At 38.9% G+C, this 27,004-nt stretch overlaps 8 protein-coding genes and 1 non-coding gene across 9 annotated transcripts; 2 read left to right on the forward strand and 7 right to left on the reverse strand.

Moving 5' to 3' along the window:
* Positions 1–356: 356 nt before the first annotated feature.
* Positions 357–5,448, forward strand: ATC70_008459 (uncharacterized protein; the record flags this gene model as incomplete). Its single annotated transcript, XM_064827708.1, has 13 exons — positions 357–522; positions 578–646; positions 724–800; positions 856–927; positions 983–1,297; positions 1,356–2,499; positions 2,551–3,387; positions 3,439–3,642; positions 3,700–3,783; positions 3,837–3,897; positions 3,950–4,107; positions 4,168–5,044; positions 5,097–5,448. 13 exons carry the CDS (start codon positions 357–359, stop codon positions 5,446–5,448), a joined length of 4,416 nt encoding a protein of 1,471 aa, XP_064686992.1.
* A 965-nt stretch (positions 5,449–6,413) lies between these two features.
* Positions 6,414–8,356, forward strand: msh2 (the record flags this gene model as incomplete). Its single annotated transcript, XM_064827709.1, has 10 exons — positions 6,414–6,499; positions 6,560–6,716; positions 6,791–6,861; positions 6,929–6,944; positions 7,009–7,112; positions 7,164–7,527; positions 7,583–7,691; positions 7,753–7,922; positions 7,982–8,122; positions 8,177–8,356. The coding sequence occupies 10 exons, from the start codon at positions 6,414–6,416 to the stop codon at positions 8,354–8,356; spliced, it is 1,398 nt and encodes a 465-aa protein (XP_064686993.1).
* Positions 8,357–9,882: 1,526 nt separating this feature from the next.
* On the reverse strand, positions 9,883–9,954 carry ATC70_008461. The gene has a single exon. It is a non-coding gene; the product is annotated as a tRNA-Thr (tRNA).
* An 868-nt stretch (positions 9,955–10,822) lies between these two features.
* On the reverse strand, positions 10,823–11,377 carry ATC70_008462 (uncharacterized protein; the record flags this gene model as incomplete). Its single annotated transcript, XM_064827710.1, has 1 exon — positions 10,823–11,377. The coding sequence occupies one exon, from the start codon at positions 11,375–11,377 to the stop codon at positions 10,823–10,825; it is 555 nt and encodes a 184-aa protein (XP_064686994.1).
* Positions 11,378–12,827: 1,450 nt separating this feature from the next.
* ATC70_008463 (uncharacterized protein) lies at positions 12,828–14,402 on the reverse strand (the record flags this gene model as incomplete). The annotated part of the gene is made up of 1 exon (XM_064827711.1): positions 12,828–14,402. The coding sequence occupies one exon, from the start codon at positions 14,400–14,402 to the stop codon at positions 12,828–12,830; it is 1,575 nt and encodes a 524-aa protein (XP_064686995.1).
* Positions 14,403–18,531: 4,129 nt separating this feature from the next.
* On the reverse strand, positions 18,532–19,395 carry ATC70_008464 (uncharacterized protein; the record flags this gene model as incomplete). Its single annotated transcript, XM_064827712.1, has 1 exon — positions 18,532–19,395. One exon carries the CDS (start codon positions 19,393–19,395, stop codon positions 18,532–18,534), a length of 864 nt encoding a protein of 287 aa, XP_064686996.1.
* A 351-nt stretch (positions 19,396–19,746) lies between these two features.
* Positions 19,747–22,069, reverse strand: ATC70_008465 (uncharacterized protein; the record flags this gene model as incomplete). The annotated part of the gene is made up of 4 exons (XM_064827713.1): positions 19,747–20,015; positions 20,075–20,299; positions 20,344–20,473; positions 20,537–22,069. The coding sequence occupies 4 exons, from the start codon at positions 22,067–22,069 to the stop codon at positions 19,747–19,749; spliced, it is 2,157 nt and encodes a 718-aa protein (XP_064686997.1).
* A 2,000-nt stretch (positions 22,070–24,069) lies between these two features.
* ATC70_008466 (uncharacterized protein) lies at positions 24,070–24,926 on the reverse strand (the record flags this gene model as incomplete). Its single annotated transcript, XM_064827714.1, has 6 exons — positions 24,070–24,168; positions 24,236–24,391; positions 24,442–24,452; positions 24,512–24,729; positions 24,787–24,811; positions 24,863–24,926. 6 exons carry the CDS (start codon positions 24,924–24,926, stop codon positions 24,070–24,072), a joined length of 573 nt encoding a protein of 190 aa, XP_064686998.1.
* Positions 24,927–25,177: 251 nt separating this feature from the next.
* ATC70_008467 (uncharacterized protein) lies at positions 25,178–26,176 on the reverse strand (the record flags this gene model as incomplete). The annotated part of the gene is made up of 7 exons (XM_064827715.1): positions 25,178–25,532; positions 25,605–25,638; positions 25,695–25,749; positions 25,830–25,882; positions 25,953–25,974; positions 26,044–26,061; positions 26,129–26,176. 7 exons carry the CDS (start codon positions 26,174–26,176, stop codon positions 25,178–25,180), a joined length of 585 nt encoding a protein of 194 aa, XP_064686999.1.
* Positions 26,177–27,004: the final 828 nt, after the last annotated feature.

Consider the following 27,004-nt stretch of genomic DNA (forward strand, 5'->3'; position numbering starts at 1 on the left):
TCATATGCTGATCCATTGGGGCTTTTGAGAGAGCCATGGCATTGAAGCTTATTTGGTGTCAGTGTATGAAAACAGTTGCCATGGCAACAAGAACATCATCTTTTTACATTGGCACCATGTCAAATGGAGGCGCAAACTCGCCATGACAGCTCTTAAATGGCAAGCGTGCGCGCAATTCCAATGCCTATTATCGTAGAATAGCATCCCGCTCTTCTGTTGCCTGTTGACAAAAATTACCCGTGTTATTGTGTTGGTGGTGTAGGTCAAATTTGAAAGTGTTAATTAAATTTCAAGGGCTTTTTTCTCATTTTCTTTCTCTTTCGCCTCTGCATTGTTTAGAGTAGAAACCTCTCACTATGGAGGAACCTTCATTTCAACCCATCATCACATTATATGACGCAGTAACAGATTCCCCTGTGTTTCGTTCAAGCGTCTATCGCTATGACCAGCAACTTGAACATTTGGAGCATTGGCTAGATTCACTTTCACGTCATTTGAGATTATATACCGAGAAATTGAACAGTAAAGACATGCATACATTGTTGCATATAAACATTTACTGAATTTATCTCTGTAGAATTCAATGCGGATACATTGATATTATGTCAGAAAGCGGTACCAGATGGCCTGGATGAGACACTGATAGGTACCTAAACAGATTCTATTTATTGCAAATGAAATGTTCGGATATTCTAATTCACCCGATCAACCACACTATAACAGATCCCAATTTCACTGGAGCAATCATCAAAGGCTTTGCAGATGCACTACAAACAAGCTTGTCCTTTAAAACCAATTTAGTAACTATGTGTAACTCATGATGGCCGTTTATAGTTTTATTTATGCCATTTATAGATTCATAACCTCGAGGAAAGCCTGATATCGCCACTACAGCAATTTTTAAAGACACATCTACGAGATTTTAAGGTAAATTCCGGATAGCAGCTGTAGTAGATGGGATGGGCGTTGATGATCCATACAGGACTTTAGAAAGCAGCATGAAAAAGCTATGGAGAAGTATGAAAGCCAGTTGGCCAAATATAGCGGGTTGAGCAAATCAAAAGAACCTTCTGCGGTTAGAGAAGAAGCATTTCGATTGCATGAAGCGAGAAAGGAGTATGTCAAAATGTCCGGTCAACATGTACTGAGGATTCTGAACTTTCGTTCGCTGTTGGAGCATTGTCTTGTGGAGCGATTCACTGCTGCCACTGTTGCACATAAGGATTTCTACAAGGACATTCAGGTGTGGGCAAATCTCGATGCTGCATTATCGTACTGGAAGCAATGGCTTATTGATGTAGGATTACATATGTGTGCATGGTTACTAGACGAGATTTTGATGCAAATCTGTATAGGATAAATTTACCTGTTCATTTCAATTGCACAGACAGCAAATAGCGAGAAGAAAGCTGGAGGAGGAATTCATCAGACTGACAGCACCTGAGCGAGATATCGGAAAATACGTTACACCTTTACAAACAGAAAAATCAGATGGAAGCATGATGAACTCCAAGTGGGGCTATCTGTTTGTGCGAGTCTCTCGCCATTCATGGTCTCGCAAATGGCTCTTTATCCATGATGGCTATTTGGGTGTGTGTCAGGTCAACAGCTCTGGCAAGCACAGGAGTTCTATATCGATTGAAGCTAAAATACGTTTAGCCGATTGTCAAGTGCATGCCGTCGCTGATGCCGATAGACGTTTCTGCTTTGAAGTCGTTCAGCCCAAACAGCAAGCTTCGTTTGTATTGCAAGCAGAGACGGAGGAAATGAAACAAGATTGGCTGAGAGTATTTGATAAGAATAAGCAGTTTGCAGAAGGCGAGAAAGCACCCTCATCACCCATGAGCTTGACCAAATCACCTACTCTTATCAGATCAAAATCTACTGCCACAACCGCATTATCTTCACCTACTGCCACCACGAACAGCGATATCTTGCATTCCAATACTTCATCGCCTAAAATCAAGCGCACAGACTCATCTTCTACCTTTTCCAGCATGTCCATCATCAGTAACAACCATCAAAAATACCCTCTCATTAATGATAGCTCGCTTATTCTGTCTAAAAACTGCTCGGAAGAAGGGCCATCCATTGTCATGGTATCCACCACACCTGACACAAAAGCATCGCTTGCAAATTCATCCTCACTGACTCCACTGCTGGTCTGGGAGGCTTCTCGAGGCTTAGGTTCAGCACCTACCTCCTCCGTGGACATTGCTGCTTCTGCAAAGCAACTCCCTGCTGGATCATGGGGCATACCATGGTCGTTGGTACCTGCTATGATGAACTCGACACAGGATTTCAGTGTGCTTGATCCTAATGCCTCAAAAGCACCCATCCTTGCTGCTTCTCTGCCTCAGGTCATATGGCCTGCTAAACCGGCTTCTGTTCATATTCCAAGTGTTGGTATTGATGGATATCCAGATAGGATGAACTCTCAGAACAGAGAGCTTCGTCGCTTGTTTGGGGGTGTCAAGCCTGAGGAAATAGTGCTTGATGGTAAGTTGTTGCTGTAACATGATAAAGAATTTCTGTTGATGTGTGCTGTAGTATTTGTTTGCTGTCTCAGAAAGCAGCCTGCTGTTACTCAATACGATACAGATATTGAAACTGCCAAATCGACAACGCGTTCATCTAGTGCGGATACCTACGAAAAGGAATTGGAACATCACTTGACACAAACTGGCTTAAAACCACCTTCAGACTTTGGCTATGCTTACACGGGTCGTGGTTTCATTACACAGACCACCTTCTGGTTTTATAGCTGCGTGTTGATGACCTGCATTAACTCTGTTGCTGTACGATTAAAGGATATTGACCAAGTGACTATAGTTAAGGACACATCGCTGGCTCGTCTTGTCAATGAAACTGCACTAGCCATGAATTCCGATCTCGTTATCTCGATTACACTTCTTCCCAACAGTCGCAGCGATATCAAGGAGCCTTTGATTCTAGGCACATTGATGGACGATATTGAAACCACTGCTGAGAAACTGAGATTTGCTGTCAGTAACGCAAAGAAGGAAGAAACAATGCAGAGTAAAGACATATTCAACAAGATGCTAAACATTTCTGAAAGCTCGGCAACCCACAAGAGTGTTGTCGTCGATCTCCCTCTGTCATTCAGCAGTGCACTTTCTCATATTGCTCACAACACGGCTGAGAGAAGCACAGGCACCATTGTATCTGTTACGCCCAAGTTTCCAATGGTAGCTGCTAGTAGTCGTCCTCATGCTGCTACTGTGGGTCCTGAGGCAAGAGTCAACCCTGCGTCCATTTTGAAGCCTGTATTTCGTCAACGAGGTGAATCCGAGCCGCTCAAGCCCGTCTTGACCACGCCTGCCGTTAAATCACTACCCACGAAAATGGAACCACCCAAGCCTGATCGTAAGTTGGTATTTATTGTAGCATTTCAGCGCGATTAATGATTTGATGTAGCTGATATGCCTCCACCAAATATTGAATGTCCTGATTCTGTTGTTGAGTGTCATTGTGATGATCATTTGGAGAGAAAAGATGCTCAAATCACGCTTCCCATCTCTGCCAAGCGATGCTACGAGCTGCTCTTTTCGAACGAACAGACTGCTGCTCCCACAGATGGAGGTGTTTGGGCTGAAAAAACAGCGGCTATTGAGGGTCATGGTAAGTGAATCAATTGCTTACAATACTAAATTCTGTGTTCACCTGTGCAATGATTAGATTTATCCGTATCAAAATGGGGCATGGTGGATGGAAAAATGCAACGTGTCTTGAAGTACTGGATGCCTGTGTCCAACCCAATCGGTAAGCGTCACTTGGAGGTCTAATACACTTTTTCAATAACACTTTTCTAATAGTGCGCATGAAGGAGGCTGAAGTGGTGGAAACGCAAGTACTCATTCATAAGGAAGATTACATGTAAGTGGCATCTCCAACATCAAGAATTGCAGGTATTAACAGTGCCATCAAGACGATATACGGTACAAATCTCTACAAAAACTGCTGCTCTTCCATATGCAGATGCTTTCATTCCATCTGTCAGATATTGCATTACTTGGATCAGCAAATCAGAGTGTCAGTTGACGTGCTATTTAGGCGTGAGATGGGTCAAGAGTGTGCTTGTTCGAGGTAAGCCACATGTAGCAAGGAATAGACTATACCAACTCACTCTACTACTGTTAACTATAGCTATTGTTACAAGAGCTGCGCTCAAAGGAATGGCTGACAGTGTAGGTGTCTTTATCCCCATATTGCAAGAGGCTGCCAAAAATATTAAAGAATCCGTGGACGAAGCTCGTAAACAAGTGATGGAGCACAACAAGAACCTTCTCAAGAGTGAGGCCACCCCACACGTAGCAAGCGGCATGCACTCCGTGTTAGAAGAAGATCAGGATCCTTCCACAAACAACGAATACATGCTGGAGATTGCATCTTCTGCTGATGTGCCAGACACGGCACAACAGTTGGGATCGAGCGATGTAGCCCCTCGTTCCATCGTCCAGCCTGTGGTAGCATCCACCACTGTAACTACGACTATTGCTGGCAAAGCTCTTGAAAGAGCCACTCCCTCGCCATCAGGCCCATCTACCATGACAGCGTTGGAGAAAGACAACGATATTAGCTTGAATGTGCCCAACAAACAACCACAACGATCCAAGCGGCTGGAACAACAACCCCAACAGAATGCTCGCAGTAAGGCAACCAAATCGGTGGCGCCTCAGCCATCAAAGCAAGAGCTGCAGCAAGGAGAATCAGCCACCGAAAAGCATTGGTTATCTACTATAGCTGATTATGCTCCTATCAACTTGAAGACTGTAGGGATGTTTGTTTTAATGGGCTTTACTGTATACATGTCTACCATTTGGATACGATCAAGTCATCGAGTGGCAGACAAAGCAGATGAATTTCTGCACCTCAATATCACTCCAAAGGATACAACTGTCAACTATATGAACCAACAACCTATATATCTTCAAAAATCTACTTCTCGATCTGTCTATTTGCGTGATCTTGATGAAGGGTTCTTGAAAAGCTCCATACAACCGCCATATGCAGATTCCATCAGGTAATTGAATAGGCGTTTTTGTGGATATACGCGACTAATTTGTTTCAAACAGTTTCAAGGCATTCTTACAATCCAAGAGATCAGATGTTGAAGCAAAGGAGCAGCATGTTGATGAATACGCTATCAATAGTCGTCATTGGTACGCTGTGGAGCATTATCGCCTAGCTGTGGATTTGGATATGAGTCGAGACAGAATTGCCATGTTACGACACGATATGTTGACCATTTTCCAAGTGTTGAACAAATTGGACACGCAATTAGTAGAGAACGAGTATACCAACTGGCTGTTAGACACTCGACTCAAGTGCAAGTACTATCTACCTCTTTCAGAACAAGATCCCCGGGCTGAAAAGGCTGCAGATCTATGCCAAGATGTGAGAAGCCAACTTGAAAAGCTGTTCTAATTGGTTGATAAATCTAAAAATTATTTCTACTGCAATCTAATATCTATTACTTTACATGTATTTTAAATGAATTAAATTACTTGTCGTAACATCGATCTCGTTGCAAAACCAAAGGAAGAGATTGTACGAGGCAAGATACTGGCAAGATATTTCAACTAATACCTAACCAAGGGCACATTTGAGAGTACCACTGAAGCGTAGATCAGCACATTTTGTTGCAGGTTTGACATTACCTCTACATTTTGTATCAAGCCTCAGCATAACGCATTATTATTCAAGATAATTTAACTCTCTGTGCCAATGGGTGTTTGGACAATGTCCCTGGAACTTTTGGGTTTTGACCCGAGAGTCTAATAATCTGATTGGGCCATTCATGGAACCCTGCAAAATGGCCAACCAAAGATCATTGAAATCACCTATCTCCAAGTTGACGTATCTGCCATTACACATTTGATGATAGATCTAGCGCAAGTTGATGCAGGCCCCTACGCATGCTTGGGTAGGGTCCTTTTGATAATAGCACACTATTGACATCTGAAAATTAGGAAATTCTTGTAGTACGAGAGTATGAGTGAAATGGCTTTTCCGCATGAAATTTCCCAAGCTTCATTTCAAGCATACATTTTTCCTTTGCGATAAAGCTGAATACATGTGTATGACGCCTTTGCTTTGTAGTGATGCTTATTGCAGTGATTGCTATTCAACTCAAGCGAACAAACGCTATGGTTACAATTCATGAGTGAGTCTACAGCCTTATGTAATCCACACTGAGCATAGATGGATGATCCGGTTATAGCATTGTTTACACGTTCAAACGAATTCAACAGCCATCAGATGATAATGACTCTATGGCAACCAGAGTCACAGTCGAAAAGCATTTACATCTCCTCCATCATGGCAAAACATCTCTATCGCATCTCTTTTTCTCCATTTCTCACTACCGAAATCCATTGAGATTATACAAAATGACTACAGAGTATCGTATTGAAAGCGACACCTTTGGCGATTTAAAAGTGCCCGCCAATGTCTATTGGGGTGCTCAAACACAAAGGCATGTAACTGCTTGAATCGGCATACGCGTTTCATTCAGGTACTAACAGCCAGCATGTAGATCTCTTGAGAACTTCAAAATCGGTGGTCCCAGTGAGCGCATGCCTCCTGCCTTGATCAAGGCATTTGGTATTCTCAAGAAGGCTGCTGCCAAAGTCAACCTTGAATATAAATTGGATCCCAAGATTTCTGAGGCCATTCAACAAGCTGCTGATGAGGTACGGCGTCGAATTAAAGCCTTTGTATACAGGTGGCACAAGCATAGAAGGTTTTAACAAGGTTTTACCGTTAGGTAATTGCAGGAAAGCACAATGATCAATTCCCTCTCGTTGTCTGGCAAACTGGCTCAGGAACACAGACCCAGTAAGTTACTTTTTGATAGGCGCGTTTCCATATCAATGTTGCTTATACTTTTTGTATAATATTTTAGTATGAACGTCAATGAGGTAAGGTATAGCATGGAATTTCGGTATATCAAGCCGGCTCACAGCAGTTTGTCTCTCTCTGTAGGTCCTCTCTAACAGAGCAATTGAGATTTTGGGGGGTAAACTCGGTAGCAAAACTCCTGTTCATCCCAATGACCATGTCAATATGAGTCAATCATCCAATGATACGTATGTGTTATGCCATGTATTAGGACGATCCATCACTAACAACATTTACAGTTTTCCAACTGCCATGCACATTGCAGCTGTCGTTGAGATCAACACTGATCTCATTCCTGCATTGACTCAACTGCGTGATGCTCTGAAAGCCAAATCAGATGAATTTCAAGACATTATCAAGATTGGGCGTACTCATCTTCAAGATGCCACTCCGTTGACATTAGGACAAGAATTCTCTGGCTACGTGCAACAATTGACTTATGGCATTGAACGTATTCAAGCTACGTTACCTAGGTTGTCTCGCTTAGCACAAGGTGGTACTGCTGTAGGCACAGGTTTGAATACCCACAAGGGATTTGATGTGAACATTGCAAAGGCTGTCTCCGAATCCACTGGCTTTGCCTTTGAAACAGCACCTAACAAGGTAAGAAGGATCACACAAAGGGCTTTCAAGGGGGTCTGTTAACGCGACTACATAGTTTGAAGCACTTGCCAGTAACGATGCTATGGTAGAGTGCTCAGGGGCGCTCAATACACTTGCTGTTTCATTGATGAAGATTGCTAATGATATTCGTTACTTGGGATCTGGTAAAATGGTTTCAAGGGAAACACGGCATAACAATTGATAAAAAAAAATGCTTTTACGTAGGACCTCGTTGTGGTTTAGGTGAATTGAGTCTGCCCGAGAATGAACCTGGATCTTCTATCATGCCAGGTAAAGTAAACCCTACTCAGTGTGAGGCCATGACAATGGTCTGTGCTCAAGTCATGGGTAACCATACGACTGTCACTGTCTCTGGAAGCTATGGCCAATTCGAGGTAATGCAACAATAGATGGGACATGTTAGCGTTGATGTATTAAGTGATCGTGTGTACAGTTGAATGTATTCAAGCCAGTTATCATTAAGAATGTGCTTCAATCAATCAAGCTTTTGAGCGATGTATGCCATTCCTTCAAAGACAATTGTGTCGTTGGTATTGTCGCTAATCGTGATCACATTCAGTCTATTATGAACAGAGTAAGTTGTATTTGTGCATATCGATAGCTTCATTTAAACTGATGATTATATTAGTCTCTTATGTTAGTAACATCGTTAAACCCTGTCATTGGTTATGATAAAGCAGCTAAATGTGCTAAAAAAGCGCATAAAGAAGGTACTACTTTGAAGGAAGCCGTGCTTTCTCTTAATTACCTCTCCTCGGAGGAATACGATCATTGGGTTAAGCCTGAGCTCATGATCAATCCTCAGTAAATAATAAATATCGTTCACGGGTAGAACATCGATAATCTATGGCAAACACAACTGTTTTCCTTTGATTTCATATTTCTTTCATATGTTATAAACTATATACTGCCCATTAAGACCTTTCTCAAAAGCAAGCCAAAGATAGTGAGACATTTATAGTGGTAAATCAAGAAATTGACGAGCATACGGGCCGTAGTTGTCTGTTGGTTGTGGTACTATGGTGCATGCTATCCTTCGATACCGAACACCTGTGCAAAGTTACTCTTCGAAGGCAATTTGGATAATTTCAATAATCGTTTTCTCTAGCTCTAGGTAAAGAAGCCTTTAGGAAGGAAGCAAACGGATTAGATGCCAATGAAACAATTACATGAGATTTTGGAAACTTGACATCTTCCTGTGAATGGAATATTTAACTTGAGGTCTATTTGAGAAGTAAAGCTACCAAGATTGAAAATAATTTGAAACGGTTTGGCTTTCCCTCTGCGCCTTTGAACCCTTTGTAGGCTAAACGACTATCAGGAGCACGACTACATACTTCCCTAGTAATAGACATTTGAACCGTTAATAGCAATAAGAATGCAATATAAGGTAACTGACGCGTTTAGTGGCACTGAAATCAGAGTATTATTGAAGATATAGCCAGACTTGTTCCTTCTGTTTGATTTTGCTAACGGGAAAAACAGATTTTAGCGATCTGGACGCGTCATTATAGCATATTCAAATCGTTTTGTTGACAAACTCAAGTCTCACAGCACTGATGTGCAAACCAAGCTCGCTACGACTATCTGTTTCTTTTAAGAAAAAGCCAACTCAATCGGGTATGTTTGGGATTTGAATACTTCTTGTGCAAGCACGAGAATTAGCTTTTTCATTATCTTGAGACACAACAACTCAGGGAAAATCATCACCACTCAATACCAGTGAATGCCCAGAATATACAAGTATGGTCGCAATAAACAAAGAGATATCAGCACTGCTGCTATTACACGTCTACATTAGATGAACGAAGTAATGTTTGGCCCTTCTGAGCCATTTTTCCATAGAATACAATCAGATTCCTAGAACAACATGCCTGATTTTTCAGCGTTGTATTGCACTTGGTCAAATTGTCAATAGCAAATGTGGATGTTGATGAAAGTGGATTATTACTCTCTATTTGTCCTGGATTTGCTTGATAATGAAGGAGCAAATTATAAATAATGACAACAACTGCTATAGCTTTGATAAAAGTTATTGCATTTAGTTATTTGCGACATGTTCAGATTCTCTGCTGCTTTTCATTGTGGATGAAATGCAATAGTGGCAAGCATTGCAACATACTCAGCATTAGATTTTTTTAATTCTTTGTCGATCCACTGTGAACATTTGAGCTGAGCAAGAACTGTTTACCAGATTCAATACATTTATATAAATTTAGTAAATACCTGATGCCAAAAATGCGTGAAACTACATGAATCTACTCGATAAGTACACTGGAAGTCCTTTCAATGTCTACATACACTACATTCGTAGGCAAAAAATGCAAAAAATGATGCCTCGGTGCTGGATTGAACAACAGACCTTTGGTTTACAAGACCAACGCTCTACCACTGAGCTACAGAGGCATTTGATGTCTGTAGTATATTTTAAGTAAATATAATGGTATACTCATTTTTTAGTAGCAGTTATATCTTCCGCAACGAAGGTAGTTAATTTACTGTTGAGAAATATTTGCTGTTCACTTGTAAAACATTCATTGTGTTGCGCGCAAGTATATTGCAGCTTATTATATGGAAAAAACATCCAAGGTTCTGGTTTTCGCGACATTGATGTAGAACTGGTCTAAAATGTCAAAATACAATGTAAAATTGAATCTGCCAAAGAATTACACTTTTATTGAGAATGCATCCCAAGGATGCATTTATATACTTTTTCGTTATGCTAGGGTTTAAAGCATGATGATGAACTATAATACAAATAGGTTTACTATCTACCCAACAATTGATTTGTAAATCATGATTAGCAGGATTTAACCAAAGGACCTAAGAATAGCCTAAAACCTTTAATGTGAGACCTTGCTATAACATTTGATATAACACCACCCCACACCAGCATAAGACACATGCGAAGCTTGGACATAACCATTGTTGTAGTAGATTGTAGTTGTAGTAGTTCATATAGTATATAATAGGCCGACATAACGAAAAAAAAAAGAAAAAAAAGAAAACCATCATTAATATATGACAATCTGGTGCATGTTACTGCTTGATTAATCTTATGTATAATAAACATGAATTGCATATATAACTTATGTATAGATTATTGGTATAGATAATTAATTATTAGGGCAACCGTTAAAAACCTATGCACATCCAAAACCCGATGGGACAAAAGGAACTGTGAACAGGAAAAGGTATAGCCTTTCACCAAACAATTATACGCTACATCATCTTTAGCTAATAACCTTTCGCGCTTATTTCTTGATTTAGTCTCTCACGTAGCAATCTCTCGGGTACTCAGAGCTTTCGGTGCCTTGCCCTTAGATGCCTTGCTATTATTAGCATTTACTCGCGCCCAATACTGCTTGACCACATCAGGAGAATCAAACAAAGATGGAGGTTTCCATGAATTCCAATCTTCACTATAACCTTTCCATTTTACCAAATACTTGTAATTGGGTGCGCTACCTTTGTGATTGATAATAGCTTCAACGACATACGCATTTGAAGGATTGTCTCTAGTATCACTCGTGCTAATCAACTTGATTTGCTGCGTAGGTACATCTCTAGCTAAGAACGAGTTTGTTCTATCAGTAAGAATATAGCTTCCATTTCTAGAATGACCATGAACGCAAAATGGACCTTCATAATTTGGATCCGTCTTTCTGTTCTTGTTCTCAATATTCTTTATCATCACAGTAGATCCAACAGGATAAGGATTTTCCAAGATTCTGTGTCTCTTTCTAAAGTATTTACTATCCTTATCTTGCGTCTTCATTATCTGATCTCTGATTGCTGGTACAATGATTCTATCAATAAGATCAAGCATCTCTTTGAATGTGTTGTGCCAGAAGGGCTACAACTGTCTATAAAGATTAAGATATTCTTGATAGGTAGATATGTCTGTGTTGTGTAACAACATGGACAAGCTTTGATAATTGAAGTGCATCTCAGCTATCTAAATACTGAGGTTTACCAGATGTGATAAGCGTTGTACAAGATAAATTGCTACTTTGGCATTCAGAACTTAGTATAAATAGAATAACTCTTGTCTTCATCAATAAATCTTTAGTTTTTGTGTCTGATCTTATCCAAATAAGTCTTTTCTTGTTTTTATAATATCGAACATTTTTTATAAGCTACAAATAATAATCCTTTTATTCTTTGTGCTTAACATCAGGGATCTCATATCCAATTCGATCAGACCAATCTGCGGCAATATTACCCAATGTAATACCAACTTTATACAATAGATCCATGCCAAACACGCAATGGACATCATCAAATAAGTCAAAAACTTCAAATTTGGAATAGACAACTTTGGAACCATAATTAATCTTTAGTTCCTCTTCAGATTGTCCTTTACGATTAACAACAGTGTTACTTTGAGCCAGCTTAGTACCATTTTTATTTACAACTGTGGAATTTGAGGCTTGATAGACTAAAATTCACGGAAAAAAAAGAATAAAAAACAGTAATGTCAACTTGATAAAGGTATATTTTATTATCAAACTGACAGGTGTAAAGTAAACTGAAGTCTCTCTACTGGCCAGGTAGATGATCCTTCTTATATACTATAACAATGGATAAAAGTTCTATTAATTAGATTGACAAATAAGTCAACTCAGATTAACTAATGTCTAATCATGCTAAAGGACAACTCCAGCAAGCTAATCATGATTTAGCTCTGTCTGGATGAATAATTAGACTCTCATCCGAAGTACCCTGATCTATCCTTTCTATAAGGATAATTAATATCGATCTAGTAGCATGTATCCGATAGGTACAGTCTTCTTAATCTATATTAATGGTACATATCTGAGTGTATATCGCTAAGCATACATCTTTAGCATGTATCTGGATATATGGCATGTCTATAGCATATCGTATGCATGTCTATAGCATGTCTCATATATAGTACAAGTCTGTAGTACATAAAGTATCTGTAGCTAGTATCACGGATATAAGCATGTGTCTTATAGCGTGGATCATGAAGTGCACATCTGAAGCAACAAGCTCATATTGCATTAATCTTGGTGCCTATCCAGATATGGTAAACATCCGTAGTCAATGTCGGAATACAAGTATAAGTCTATAGTGCCATCCATCATGTCCGTGGTGCCATCTATAGCCTATATCTTATATAGTATGAATCTTATAGTACTAGCGTATCTGAAGTCCATATCTTCTTATAGTATAAATCGATATCGTACATCTAATCCAGCGTACATACAGTTTATATCTAAATCTAGTAACTGGATGAACTGTCGGAATGCAAATCATAGTGGATGTATTCCACAAGTATCCATGTTATTACTAGGCATCTTTTTGAAATATTCATTATTCAAATGCTTACATTCACTATCAGTATCCATGGATACGACTTCCTCCTTTTGCTTGTCCTTTGTAGAAATTGTGGCAGCAGCAAAAGTTTGATCACTTTCCTCATCAGAGGATGATGAATCAATATCATCATTGGAAGCAGGTCTTGGCACAATCAACTTGCTCTTCTTCTTTGTTATCTTTTTGATATTTTTGGGGTTCTTCTTGCATAATGCCTTATGCGCATACGTAAATGGTGTGAAACCACAATCATAACATTTAAGTACTTCACCAGGACTATCATTCCTCTTTTTTCTTGATTGCTTGTCATGGTGGCGACCAGCACGACGAGTTTTCTTGTTGCTCAGCGAAGCAGAGCCCTCATCACGCTGATGTGCCTTGATCGCATCCTTGATCGTATTGTTCAGTTCAGCATCCTTTCTCTGCTTTTCCTGCCTATAATAATCATCTCTTCTCAACAAATCGTAGGCACTGCGCAATTGTGAGATAGCAAAATCCAAAGTGTCGCTTCCCTTGGAACGGGCTTGTGAAATGCCCATAGACACCGGTCCATACAAGTCGATATCCAGACCACAAAGCAGATAGTCTACAAGAGACGTATTTTCCTTGACTCCCGCTAAGTCCTTCAAGGAGTTAAACCTGTCAATGAAGTCTTCTAGATTGTCACAGTTGTCCAATTTAAGCGTCTTTAGCTTATTGAGTGCAGCTTTTCTTTCTTCTGCTTCCGAAGGGCTATATTTCACCTTGAGCTTGCTCTTGAACTGGCCCCAAGTAATTTCGGGATACTTTTGTATGATTTCTCTTGTCCAGGCAGACATACCCGTAGACATTTTCGGCTTAATAATTCTCTTCCAGTTTGCTTTGGTCGACACACCAAGAGACTCCAGTACATCCTGAAATTGTTGAAGGCATGCATTTATGGTAGGGTAAACAAATTTCTTATTGTTAAACTTGTGCCCTTTCCACTGAATATATAGCGTATCTGGAGGTACTATGCTATTAGCAGCATTGGAATAGGCCATGGAGGGGGAGAGCATTGGAGTATCATCAAACAACAAATCGTAGTTTTCCTTAGCCATGATCAATTGGCGTTTCAGGGCCCCAGCATTGGATGCAAGCGTGCCATCCTCAAGCATAGTGATAGACAGCCTTGTAGCCTCAAAAAGCCCTTTCCTCAACATCTTGATGTCCGTGGCCATGCTAGCCTGATGATCCATTCCCAAGGGTTGGATCTCACTATCGAAATCAAATTCCAATAGGTCACCACTATCATTCATGATAGTATCATTATCAAGAGTTGACAGAGTGTCATCGCTCAATGCCTGATCAATGCAAGCGTCTTCGCTACAAGCATCAATACCATTATGCAGAGCATCATTGCTCAATGCATTGCTATGTTCATTTTGTAGAGACGACAAAGATGAACCAGTACCAAAACTTGCATCTCCCGATGCAGAGCGATGACCAACACCAGCTCCAACAGAAACAGTAGTAGGGTTTACGTTATTCATAGTAGTAAGTGTAAAAAATTTATGGGATTTAAAAAAGTGTTACGTCAAAATACAATGTAAAATTGAATCTGCCAAAGAATTACACTGTTATTGAGAATGCATCCCAAGAATGCATTTATATACTTTTTCATTATGTTAGGGTTTACAGCATGATGATGAACTATAATACAAATAGGTTTACTATCTACCCAACAATTGATTTGTAAATCATGATTAGCATGATTTACCCAAAGGACCTAAGAATAGCCTAAAACCTTTAGTGTGAGACCTTGCTATAACATTTGATATAACACTTCCGTCAAAGATATTAGGAAGAACATTTAGGATACTCATTATAATAAGAATATATGGAGAGTATCCAGTGTGAAGCAGCTTGGCTAAGAAGCTTTGTGAGATGCTCAGAACAGTTAGTACACTTCCTTTGGGCTTCCTTTACTACTCAAGCTAGTATCCAAGGCTATTGCCTATTATTGTTATATCAAATGTCATAGCAAGGTCTCACACTAAAGGTTTTAGGCTATTCTTAGGTCCTTTGGGTAAATCATGCTAATCATGATTTACAAATCAATTGTTGGGTAGATAGTAAACCTATTTGTATTATAGTTCATCATCATGCTGTAAACCCTAGCATAATGAAAAGTATATAAATGCATCCTTGGGATGCATTCTCAATAATAGTGTAATTCTTTGGCAGATTCAATTTTACATTGTATTTTGACATAACAGTGTACTAGAGCTGATTCGTTTAAAAGTTACTGGCAGATAAATGTAAAATTATCAAAAAGTTTCCGCATAGAATGTTACAAAGTGTTTGTTATTTAATGGTTTTGTGAGTATAAGTAACAGATTTAGATAAATGTATATGTCTCAGCAGTATAAGTGAGAAAAAAAAATAACCTTTATTATTTTTGATATTCATATTAACTATAAAAGTTACTAACAAAGTCTGTGTGCACCTGTGTCGTGTGTATAGGTATAGTTTTAGAGTAGACTTAGATAAATGTATATAAAAGAATAGAATTGAGATATAAGATGATCTTTATTGTTTTGCAAACTAAGTTGATATTTATACTAAATTAAAAAAAGTTACACACAAAGTCTGTGTGTACCTGACACCTGACAATGAAAAAAAAGGGGGGGGGGTGCTTGCTTCTTTTATACTGACGCCGAAAGCTCACGTCTGGGCCACACTTCTTTATATAAAGACGCTGATGGTCTCACGTCTGACATTTAACTAACATTGAACCCTTATATATGGTGAGAAAATCTTAATATTGTCAAATTGTGGTTTTTCTTAAATATATCACATTTTCATGGGTAAGAATGTAATGAATTGAAAAGTTTGAAATTGATTTGATCGACTTGACTATTCCCAATAACGGAAAATAATTTAGTTAAAATGTATTGGCAGAAGGTTCTTTAGATTATTCCGGTAATATAAGTATTGCTAGTTGCTGACTAGCAAATTCAGATTGAATTCTTTTGGAGTTGTACTGTATAAACGTGCATCCAACTACTATCAAGGTAAGCTCTAGGCCATGGTATGGTATAGCACCACGGAGGTTTCATATATCGGATACTGGAAAATATGAACACAAAAGCGCCATCGTAGTTAATCAGAGATTAAAGGTTCTTCTTCCCAGAACATGGCGTATCTGATCAAGTGATTTCTTGTTTGCTATTTGGCTATGGATTGCGTGATATGCTGTTTCAAGGCAACACTTGTTGGTATCATTGGCCTTGAGGGGGTTATACCATAGTCAAACAAAGGTCAATGGCCATGACAATCAAGCATTTAATCCAACTTTTGTTAGCATTAATTTATATAAGGATTTTATCATAGGGAGGCGAAGGTGCAATACCAAAATAGTATTCAAGCATCTAGCCCAATACTTGATAACAGCGATTTTAAAGGTGGTTTTACCGTAGCGAAGCCAAAATGTAAAGTTTTAGTGTTTAAATAGCATATTCGCTTTCTCATTTCCATTGCCATTAGCAGGCTTACCTCTGCAACCTGTGCAGCTTGTAATTTCAACAAGAGACATATTGATTTTGTAAGACTAATTTATGCGAATTTTGATGCCCTATGTTGCTGGTAAGCTTATTATTAACAATGCAAATGAGAACCCGAATTTGCTGCTTGAACACTATGGTTGTACACCTTTGCTTGGCTACGGTAAAATCGATTAGGACTAATATTAACAAATGTTGAATTAGATGCAATATCACTACACTTGACGACGGTGTCACCCTGCGGGCTGTCGCCGTAGACATTCCAAATCATTAACAATAATAAACTCTGCTATATATATGTAAATTTTAAACAATCCATTATTAACAAAGAGGGAGAGAAATCGAATTTACTACTTAGATACTACGATTTTGCATATTCGCTTCGCAACAATCAAGCCCTCGTATAGATCAATACTATGTGTTAAGCACAAAGAATAAAAGGATTATTATTTGTAGCTTATAAAAAATGTTCGATATTATAAAAACAAGAAAAGACTTATTTGGATAAGATCAGACACAAAAACTAAAGATTTATTGATGAAGACAAGAGTTATTCTATTTATACTAAGTTCTGAATGCCAAAGTAGCAATTTATCTTGTACAACGCTTATCACATCTGGTAAACCTCAGTATTTAGATAGCTGAGATGCACTTCAATTATCATAGCTTGTCCATGTTGTTGCACAACACAGACATATCTACCCATCAAGAATACCTTAATCTTTATAGACAGTTGTAGCCCTTCTGGCACAACATTAGGTATCTATTGATAACTTGAAACCAGCAAGTTAATATGGCCCTTTTCGTACGCTCCAATTTTTAAAATGCTCGGTCAAATTCATACTTGTATCGTGTACACGTGCAGAAGGTCAACGGAGATTCAATTCCTATTGTTCTGAATGGTGATTCATAGGATTCCGAAATCTATCGACCTTAAGATTACGCGTTTCTTGATAGTAAACACCCCTTCAAACTTATATAAAACTTGTAGAGAATTCAAAGGAGAATACAATGGTATTCATATCAAGTTTCTGGTGTACATTTTTCACTTGATATTTGGTACAATTGTTTTTGCGATTTTCTGACTGTTTTCTAACTATTAATCAGTATCTGTTATCGAAACATTTTGTTAAGCATTACTAAACATTGTAGACCAAAACATTTCCTATTGAAAGAGCTATTGCTTAAAGCTCTGGTATAGCTCTATCATAAAATATTAACAATTTTGTCCTGACCAAAAAATCGTCACCAGATTTTTTGCTTGCTATCACACGTAGATTCTGAAGAAAAATCAATGATTTTGCATGATATCCATTTTTGACCATATCTCGACAAATACTCGCTGGATTCGCACAAAACAAAGACCATTCGGTAGCTCTACATTATATCCATTATAATATAAGGGTTTCAAATACCAGATATACGTTCCCTTCATATATTTGCTCAAAATCATATATTTTATGAGCTACAAGCAGGGGATATTCATTTTTTATCTTATTTATCTATAATAACTATACCATCGTATAGAAAATTGAAAAAGAAATGCAAGTTATTAAGTTTGAAGCTCTCGTTTACTTAATAAAATTCAGAGATATGACCCTTTGAAAATCGGTCATTTGGAACATTTTCCGTCATTACTCATTGGCATCACTTTCCATATCCTCACATCAAACATGTCCTAGTCAAAAAATGTACCCTCTACAACTTTCACTACACATACATCTCACATTCATATAGTAATTTAAAAAGTTCTACTAGCAGCATCTATTCAAAATTAACTACTAAAATCTCCCTTTTCTCAACAACCATGCTATCTACACAAATTTTATCTGCACTATCGTCATTTTGGGTGTAGGATAAAAAGAGTGTATAAAAGTTAGGGTGTAATCCGGATAATAGATAGACCGTGGGGGGTACAGGGCGCAGGTAGGGATAGGGTGTATAGGTGTAGGTAGATAGAGGATACATAGGGTGTATGTAGACCTAGGGAGTATATATAGGGAGTAGGGTGGTATATACTGTAGAATGTAGAGGAGTAATGGGTGTCAGATTTTAAGTTTTATTCATGCAAATTTATTTTCTGATCTGGCAAGTTCAATTTTTTTTAAGCAAATATTTATACTCTTTTGTAGCATGCATATACCGTTTTGGAAATATCTTTTAGAAGACGCTCTGCTACGTCCAAATCCGAGGTGAGTACCTTCATTTGTTGTTGCTGCCAATTGTCAATATCCACGAGATATACAATCCCACCAATTGTTTTATAACACCTCGTATAAAAGTGTACACCATCAAAACTAGTCGAGTAGATTCTACCGTGCAGTTTATATTTTACGGTCTGCGAAACGTGGATGTATGTTGGCATATAGACATTGTTTCCGGCTGTTCTGCCAAGGACAAAATTTGCACCATCTTGTACGAACATGAGCTTAGGAAACTGATTGTCTTGAGGTAATGATCTGAAGGATGTAGAGACTCCATCACATCTTGGAGCGTTGCATCTTCCTTTTTGGTGTTCCTCGAGCACCTTCTCTCTGAACAAGTCATTGAATTTCGCATCTAGTGCCGCTTCATTGAAAAACCCATGACAATCTCTCATTTCATTAATGATGTTGGTCGGGAGCATGTAGATAAATGAGAAAAAGTCATCTTTCGCATACGCATGCGCTTTTTCCATAGAGCAAGACACTTTTCTTTCACATTGAAACGATGGAAATGTGCAAACCTTGCTGACAAAGACACTCGACAAACGCTCCAATACCATGCTCGCCAAATCAAGAGTATTACCCTGACGACCTTTTGGGAATGACTTAACCAGCTGACGAACATCAGAGACAAGCTTGTATTCTGTCATATTCCAAACAAAGTGTCTCACAGTAGAAGTAGCAGCACGGATACCAGAAGGTGATTGCTGAGAATATGATTCAAAAGCATTCATGAGAAGACAATCATAGGCGTTGTTTTCATCAGCAAAAGACATATCCACAAATGGAAGGACAGCATTGAACAGAAGCTCAAAAAACGCATCGATGAAGCAGGAGTTACTTTCGTTTGACACTATGTAGGTGGGAACGGGCAGAGATGGGTGGCTGTCTGGATGGTTATTTTGATAATCTTTCACGAGTCAGTGATATTTCTGCAAGAGAGATGTTCTTTTTTGTGGCAACAGGAAGCCAGCAGCGGTAGATGAGTCGTTCTCAAGCGAAGGTTGATCTGCTGTTGTGGTTGAACTGCTTGCAATAGGTTCAATTGCTACTGATGCCAAAATCTCAGGGAGCATTGGGGGAGAGGAAAGATTTATTATAGTAGCAGATGTGGACTTTTGAATGCTTTATATAATAGGATCAATGTGCTTGTCATTACTTGCAGGACAGGGTAAGTTTGAGGAAGACGAAGACAACGTGAAATCAGAATCAGTTGGTGCTCTCATCTTAGATGTAGTAGGCTCAGACTTGGTCTTCATTATTGGCGAAGAGGAAGAACAGGAAGAGGAGGAAGAAGAAAAAGAAGAGGACGAAGAGGAAGATACAAGATCAATAACAGACGATTCGAAGCTCTCATCAGAGTGGACAACAACATCTTCGACAGAAACACCAGCACCTAATTATTTTTGATATGTTACAACATGAGCAAGTAAAAACCACCTAAAGTATTCGTACCTTTAAACATATCCTTAATGTCGTTTTCTAGATTCTCGGTTCTATGATATCTGTCGTCTACTTCATCGTTTTCACCATCACTATCTGAGAGTAGTTCAAGGAAGAATCTCTCATCGCTGATATTGCCATCTGCAATGTCGTCAATCTTTGGACAATTCTGCTCTATTTCGATAACCTCATCCAAGTGTTCGTTGATCGCAGCGTTCAAATCAGCACCGCGAGTTTCTAGTTTCTTGGGGCGTTTTTACGCTTGCCATTCTCCTTATCACCAATGATTACTACTTGTTGCTTTCTCTTCTTGGATCCAAAGAGAGCAGCGTTGTTGTCTGGCGCACGGCCGTCATTGATTTCGTAAAGAGTCGCGTACTTCTTTGCCGTTGTTTTCTTCTGATTGTTCTCCTAATGAGGACGAATGTTGTTCTCATACAAGTCCAACATCATCATGCCATGATATTCGGCTACCTGCAATAACAGTCGAAGACTGGTGGCAACAGGTTGTCTCTTCTCAGGCATCAGCTTGTAGAGCGCACTGTGGAATGCCTCAATCGCGTTGGACGTGCGGCTCTTGTGCTGTCTCAATTTCTTTTTCATCAATGATTTGCATCTGATGATCATGCTTGATACGCTAGGCTGTAACCACCATTGCAGCCACTTTTTGCTATTGGGAAATTTAGAGAGAATCTCTTGGCCGGTACGGTAGAATTCAATTGAATTGCTGGCTGTAAGGAAGCGATGAACTAGCTTCAAAAACAGATCAATATCATCTGGCTTGACAACATGATGATTGTTAGACAGCCGTCTGACTGACTGCATCCAATGCATATAGCAACCTTTCAAAAAGGGCAATGCGTTGTGCTGCTTGACACCAAAAACCTCCCTAAGGGCTATTATGAGCCCTTCGCGTTGTGCAGCTGAGAAATCCATGATGGCTCCCAAAAACTGCTCTAGCTTGATGTCGAACTTTCTAAACAAGGCAGCAAAATACTGCTTGAAAACTTGAGCGCTGTTGCTTTTGATTATCGCTTGATAAAAGACGACATGCTTTTGGAGTTGCTCGATGTATATGACACTTGAGCAAAGATAATACCCCTTTGGGACGGCCTTGAATGTAACATCTGTTACAATGGGTTGGTTGGCAAAAGGCAGATTGCGTTGAAGCATTTCTGGTGAGCAAAAGCTCACAAAAAACTTGCTAGGGAGAATTTGGGCTGAATCCATGAAGTGTGGATACTTCTCATCAAGATCTTGGAACGCAGCTACAGCATCTTCTTTTGTAGTATACAGATCCTGTTGGATCTTTGATCTTCCGATCTCATACTTAGTACGTCCATGATTAGCCATCACATTGTTAATTTTTCTGACACTTTTCGTAATTTCACCAGTATAGGGATCAATGCCAGAAATGGCAGCAGCAGCAGTGATGTTTGGTCTTGTTTTTACCATCTTGTTAAGCTCCCTCTTTTCGTATCTATCGAGATGGAGCGAATTGTAAATGGTGTGTGTGTGCTTCTTCGTTTCTGTTATTTCTTGACGCATTGTTGCGGTACTGCCTCTGTCTTCTCTGTGAGAGTCATTTACACGGAAGGTAAAAGTTACAGGAACACCACAAGGAACCTTCTCCAATGGCGCCTTACAATATGGGCATTCAAACCTTTTGGAGTAGCCATAACTGTCTTTTTCCTTGGTGGGTGGCCGTTGATCTTTGACCCCTTCTTCAGGTCTCTTGCATTGCAAGCTTAAACGTCGTAAAGCACCAGCGCACAACTTTTGAATCCTTCTATCGTAAATACTTTCACCATCAGCGAGTTTTTCGACCGGCTTCTTCTCGTTGTAAGCTATGGTGTAGCTTTTCTTCAAAGCCCATCCAATATTCACTCTCTTGATTTTGAATGTATTGGTGGTGCGGTCAAATACAGCGGGAAGAACCTCTTTGACGGTTTCGTCAGGAAACTTATTGACAAAATCATATTCAATTTCATAACTTGAGTTATCCATATTGCTCAAACTATTAAAGAAATGGAGTAAGGTAATGAACAAAAAGATGTGCCTGATCCCACGTGCCAAAAAACTTTTACTGCTTTCTCCAGTTGAGGATTAAATAATGCACCCTTCCTCTATACTCCCTAGATCTACCTACACCCTATGCATCCTCTATCTACCTACACCTATACACCCTATCCCTACCTGCACCCTATACCCCCACGGTCTATCTATTATCCGGATTACACCCTAACTTTTATACACCCTTTTTATCATACACCGTCATCTTGGCAGGAGCTGGGTCTCAAAATTATTAAAACTCCAAATCGGAGGTTGAAATTAATTATTACCCAGTTATTGAAGGGCCTGTAGCCAGATAGAAATGAAGAAATTGTATAGTGTTAAGTTTGTAAGGCTGTATGAATTATATAGACTGACAGTATTAAATTGCCTTTATCTATGACAGCTAGATAGTAAAAAGAGATTTTCGATGTATGTGTCATTTCCGGTTTGACGATTATATTTGTAGATAGGTCCAGCATTTCAAGCAGCATTAAGATTTGTTATTTCGAAGAAGTGGAAAATAATACAGGCATGCTAATCAATTGAACATGGGAAAGTATTGTCTTCTTCTGAGATCAGTATTTGGACAATTCATAAAGAGAGCTATCCTCTTGTTCGTTCATAAGGCGTAAGGTTTACTTTTCTTGCTATAATTTCAGCTGTTTTTGGCAATGGCCATATGATGAGTGTAGATTCTGGTAGTAGTGAGCCCAAAGAAGAAAAATGAAAAGCTCTTAAACGTAGTATTTAAGGTAAAGTATCGTTATTGTAGTGATAGACATTACCCTGTCGTTTGCAGAAAATGCATACAATTTGAAAGATATCAAAGTGATTGTCAATCAATTTGTATGGCAGAATCTACAATGCCAGCATGATCAGTAAGTTTAATGCGATGTAATCAGTCAAATTAGCTCAATACGTTTCTGCCCAAGCAGATGCAACAATCCTTGGAGTATCCCTGAACGCAGATCCAAAGTATGATACATCACTCTTGCTTTGCTTGGCTTGCAATATGACTGAACAAAAGTATGCAGTTGGTTCTACTGGTCAAGCCTTCGCCCTTGATAAGATCTTGCCAGTCTATTTTTCAGCTATTTACCATACCTCTCCCCAAGATTTGTAAGCCTCTGTGCTGTGTGCATCTCCATCAAATATACTGTGATGCTCTAGTCTCAGGATATTTCTCCATAAAACAGATATGCAAGCTATATGCTTAACACTGATCCGGCTTGCAAAGACTACTGACAATGTGTGTGATCATGATGGAATTCACTGTCTAGAAAACTATGACTTGATAGAAGTCTTATTGGCAAACAATCCCTTGTTTTTCATTTTGAATTGAAAGAGAAAAGATATGTCGATAGGAACCAAGGTAAAACATATTCTTCTGGATGGAGATTATGTCATGACTACTGAACGTCAAGATGAGTTTTTGATCTGAATCCAAAGCAGAGGTCTGGACACGCTTGTCTTGGATGCAAGCCGTAAAAACTAGATATTTTGGGTAATAAACATCAAATTCAAAGAGCTTTTTTAACGTCGAATAATACGTAGTATATATGACATTTTGCGTCCTGAATGATTTATGGTTGTTTACATGGCTTGAAATGTTACTTCTGCCGCCCTTTAATGGCATCAAATGACAATCGTACAACAACCATTGGGCTGAGACCTGTTTGCAATAATCACTGTCATGTGTAACATTTTTCGTCAGATTTGCGAATGAATGGTTGCTGTACGTTGCACCTTCACTGCAGAGAAATGCCTGTTTGTAACTGAATAATCTCATGACGTATTTTTTTGGTGCTGCTTTAACACAACATCTCAGTTTTTCCGTTTAGCAAGTTAGTTGTTGCTTTAAAAAGGTAAAAGTGGGCTGTAAAAGTGATAACTCATAGAGCATCATTATATTTGGTACGGTATATATTCAAAAAAAACCATGTTTATTTCAACTAAACCATGCCATCATATAGATTTAGAGCTTGCAAAATTGTTGGATCCTTTTTTGATCCTTCTTTGAACTCGTCCATTGACAGTCTACCATCCTTGTCCTAATCAATGAAACCAACCATCAGTACCGTTGATCTTGCCAAAGACCCTCCCATATACACAGCTTACATTGTCCATTAAATCAAAAATCTTGTTGACACGTTTCTCGGGTGTATCTTCATCTGGTGGTAATTTGACCATACTTCCTACCATCTTGTAGATGGCATCCACTATATGCAACATTTCCTCGCGAGTAATGTATCCGTCATTATCGATATCGTACAGCTAAAGAAGCGTTTAGTACATGCCATCTTTCCACATCCAAATCAACATACTTGAAAAGCCCCTAATAAAAAAGGTTATTTATATAAATTAATAAATAGGGAGAGACAGTGGGCAGCTTACAGTATAGTTTCTCGTCAACTCGACCTCTACTTGTTACTGATAATGCCACAATGAATTCCTTGAAATCAATCATCCCATTTTTATCGCCATCAAACACGTTGAAGACATAATCTGCAAATCGAGAGGGATCACCAAATGGAAAGAATTGTTTGTATATTTTTTGAAATTCGGTTTTATCCAATTGACCAGAGGGGCAATCCTTCAAAAATCCCTTGTACCTAGTAACAATGTTGTCATTCTAAATGCCAAATTATCTATCGCTAGCCAATATCTACCATTGTTGCAGTTCCTTTTTTTCGACTAGAGGAAGAGATTAATTCGACTAGCTGTAGAAATGTGATCAACACTTACAATAGGTACACTTTTGAAGATCGGTGAGCTGCTCTGGGCTAAGTTTACTTTGTGCTTTACCCATTTTACTTGAAAGAAGAACTGGCGAATATATGTTTATAAAAAAAAAAAAAAAGAAGAGAAATCGAAATAAACCAAATTGGAATTTATATAATGGATTCTCGGAAAATCTATTTTTTTTGAAATCCCAAATACGTCACTGAAAGTGAAAAAGAGAAGAAGAGAACAATGCTAATCAGTACATGTGTGTATTTGGTGATTTTCGATTTATTGTGTGGTGTATATGCAAAACAGGTGAATACAAGAGAGTGGAATTTACAAAATCAAGCATTTGCTCTTCTTTTCCTTCTTAGGTTTTCCTTTTGGGCCGGCACGCAAACCCTCTCGTTGGGCTCGGATGGCTTTGACGACTTGGTAAAAGGATCTTTCGACATTGACACATGTTTTTGCTGATGTCTCGATGAAATCACAAGCTAATCTCTTTGCTGTTGCGTATCCCTCTTCTCGTGTAACTTCTCTCTCTGTCACTTTATCGCACTTGTTGCCTACCAACATCAATGGCACATTGTCGACATCTTTTACTCGGAAGATTTGATCACGGAATCTTTCAATGCGGTCGTAGGTTGAGCGAGATGTGATGGAATAGACTAACAAGAACCCTTCGCCATCTCTGATCATGAAATTCAGGTACAGCAACGGATGAGTAACATGACAACAAAGTGTGCTTGTCTCGAGTCTTTACCTGATCCATTGATCTCGTAATGCAGTATATTCCTCTAATGGACATTGTTGGTATATCAAGCAAACCACAATCCGCAACAAAGATCCATACCTTGTCCTGCTGTATCCAATACCTCCAAAATGCAGGGCTGATCATCAATGACCACCTGTTTGCGGTATGAGTCTTCAATAGTGGGATCATATGTCTGTAGTTTGTGAGTGAGAAAATAAGAGTAGGGGTGAATACTCTCATCATGATGGGCGTTCCTTTAATTGATCCAATCAGTTCGAAATTTACCTCTACATAAGCACAGCACTATTAACCATCAAGTCGAAAACAAATCTGCATAGCATAGCAACAAAATCTTACCAACAAAATGATTCAAACAAAGCTTAAGTGACAAACAATAGACATGTCAATTAAAACAAAAATTACCTACATTCTAAATGTTTTGCTTTACCTGAATTGTCAGCGCAGTCTGTATAAAGCAAACACATGAGTATCAGTCAGTGAGATTAGACTATGGACAACCGAACAAGGCTTACCTTTCCAACACCACCATCACCAAGAACAACAAGCTTATATAGCATCATTTTTATTTACAATAAATACGTCTATCCAACAAAAAATGAGCCCCAGTGTCCATTGTGTGAAAAAAAAAAAAAAAAAGGCGGATGAAGTCTCTAAAGTTTTTGTACATTGGACAGACATCCTTTGCTCAAGCATCGTTTACATACCGGATATCAATGGAAGATTAAAAAGAGTGCGTACTTGTTTGTTTTTACAGGTATAAAGCAAAAGAAGAAAAAAAAAAAAAAAAAAAAAAAAAAAAAGGTGGAAAAAAGCGGATAAGAGACAGGAAGCTTGAATATTTGAGAAAATGACATCCCCAATCAACAACCGCTGGTGCAATTAACAACCGCTATACAGAATCAGGATTTCCTCCTGTATCCATGGAAATGACTTTTGTGAGCAGGAGCCAGCATTTAGCACTGGCCCTTATTATTCAGAAAAAGAGCTTAATCGAATCATAGATCCATTGCGAGCTTGTGTATGGAGCTTATTGTTCAATCAATGAACAATGGCGCCTCACCAAATGGTACACAGGCTTTAAGTACGCAACATTCGTGTAATAGCAAGCACATGATATCTCTATTGGTTGTAGCTTGAGCAAAATATGTCTCTCTGTCTTAACATACATATCTCACTACAAGAGAGAGGACAGATGTGTAGAGAATGAGGTCGAAATATCACATGAAATCCACCTTTGATGCATTGCGACAAGATTCAATGTAGTTATCAGCAAGATAACGACATTGATGAGCTCTCAATTGGATCTCGGATATGGAATATAATGAATGGAATGCCTTGCTACTTTTATAGCCACGGCAAGACGTCATCTGTGATTTGGTAAATTGGTG

This window comes from Mucor velutinosus (assembly GCF_035048745.1).
Source record: "Mucor velutinosus strain NIH1002 chromosome Unknown tig00001561, whole genome shotgun sequence".
NCBI classification, from domain to species: Eukaryota; Fungi; Mucoromycota; class Mucoromycetes; order Mucorales; family Mucoraceae; genus Mucor; species Mucor velutinosus.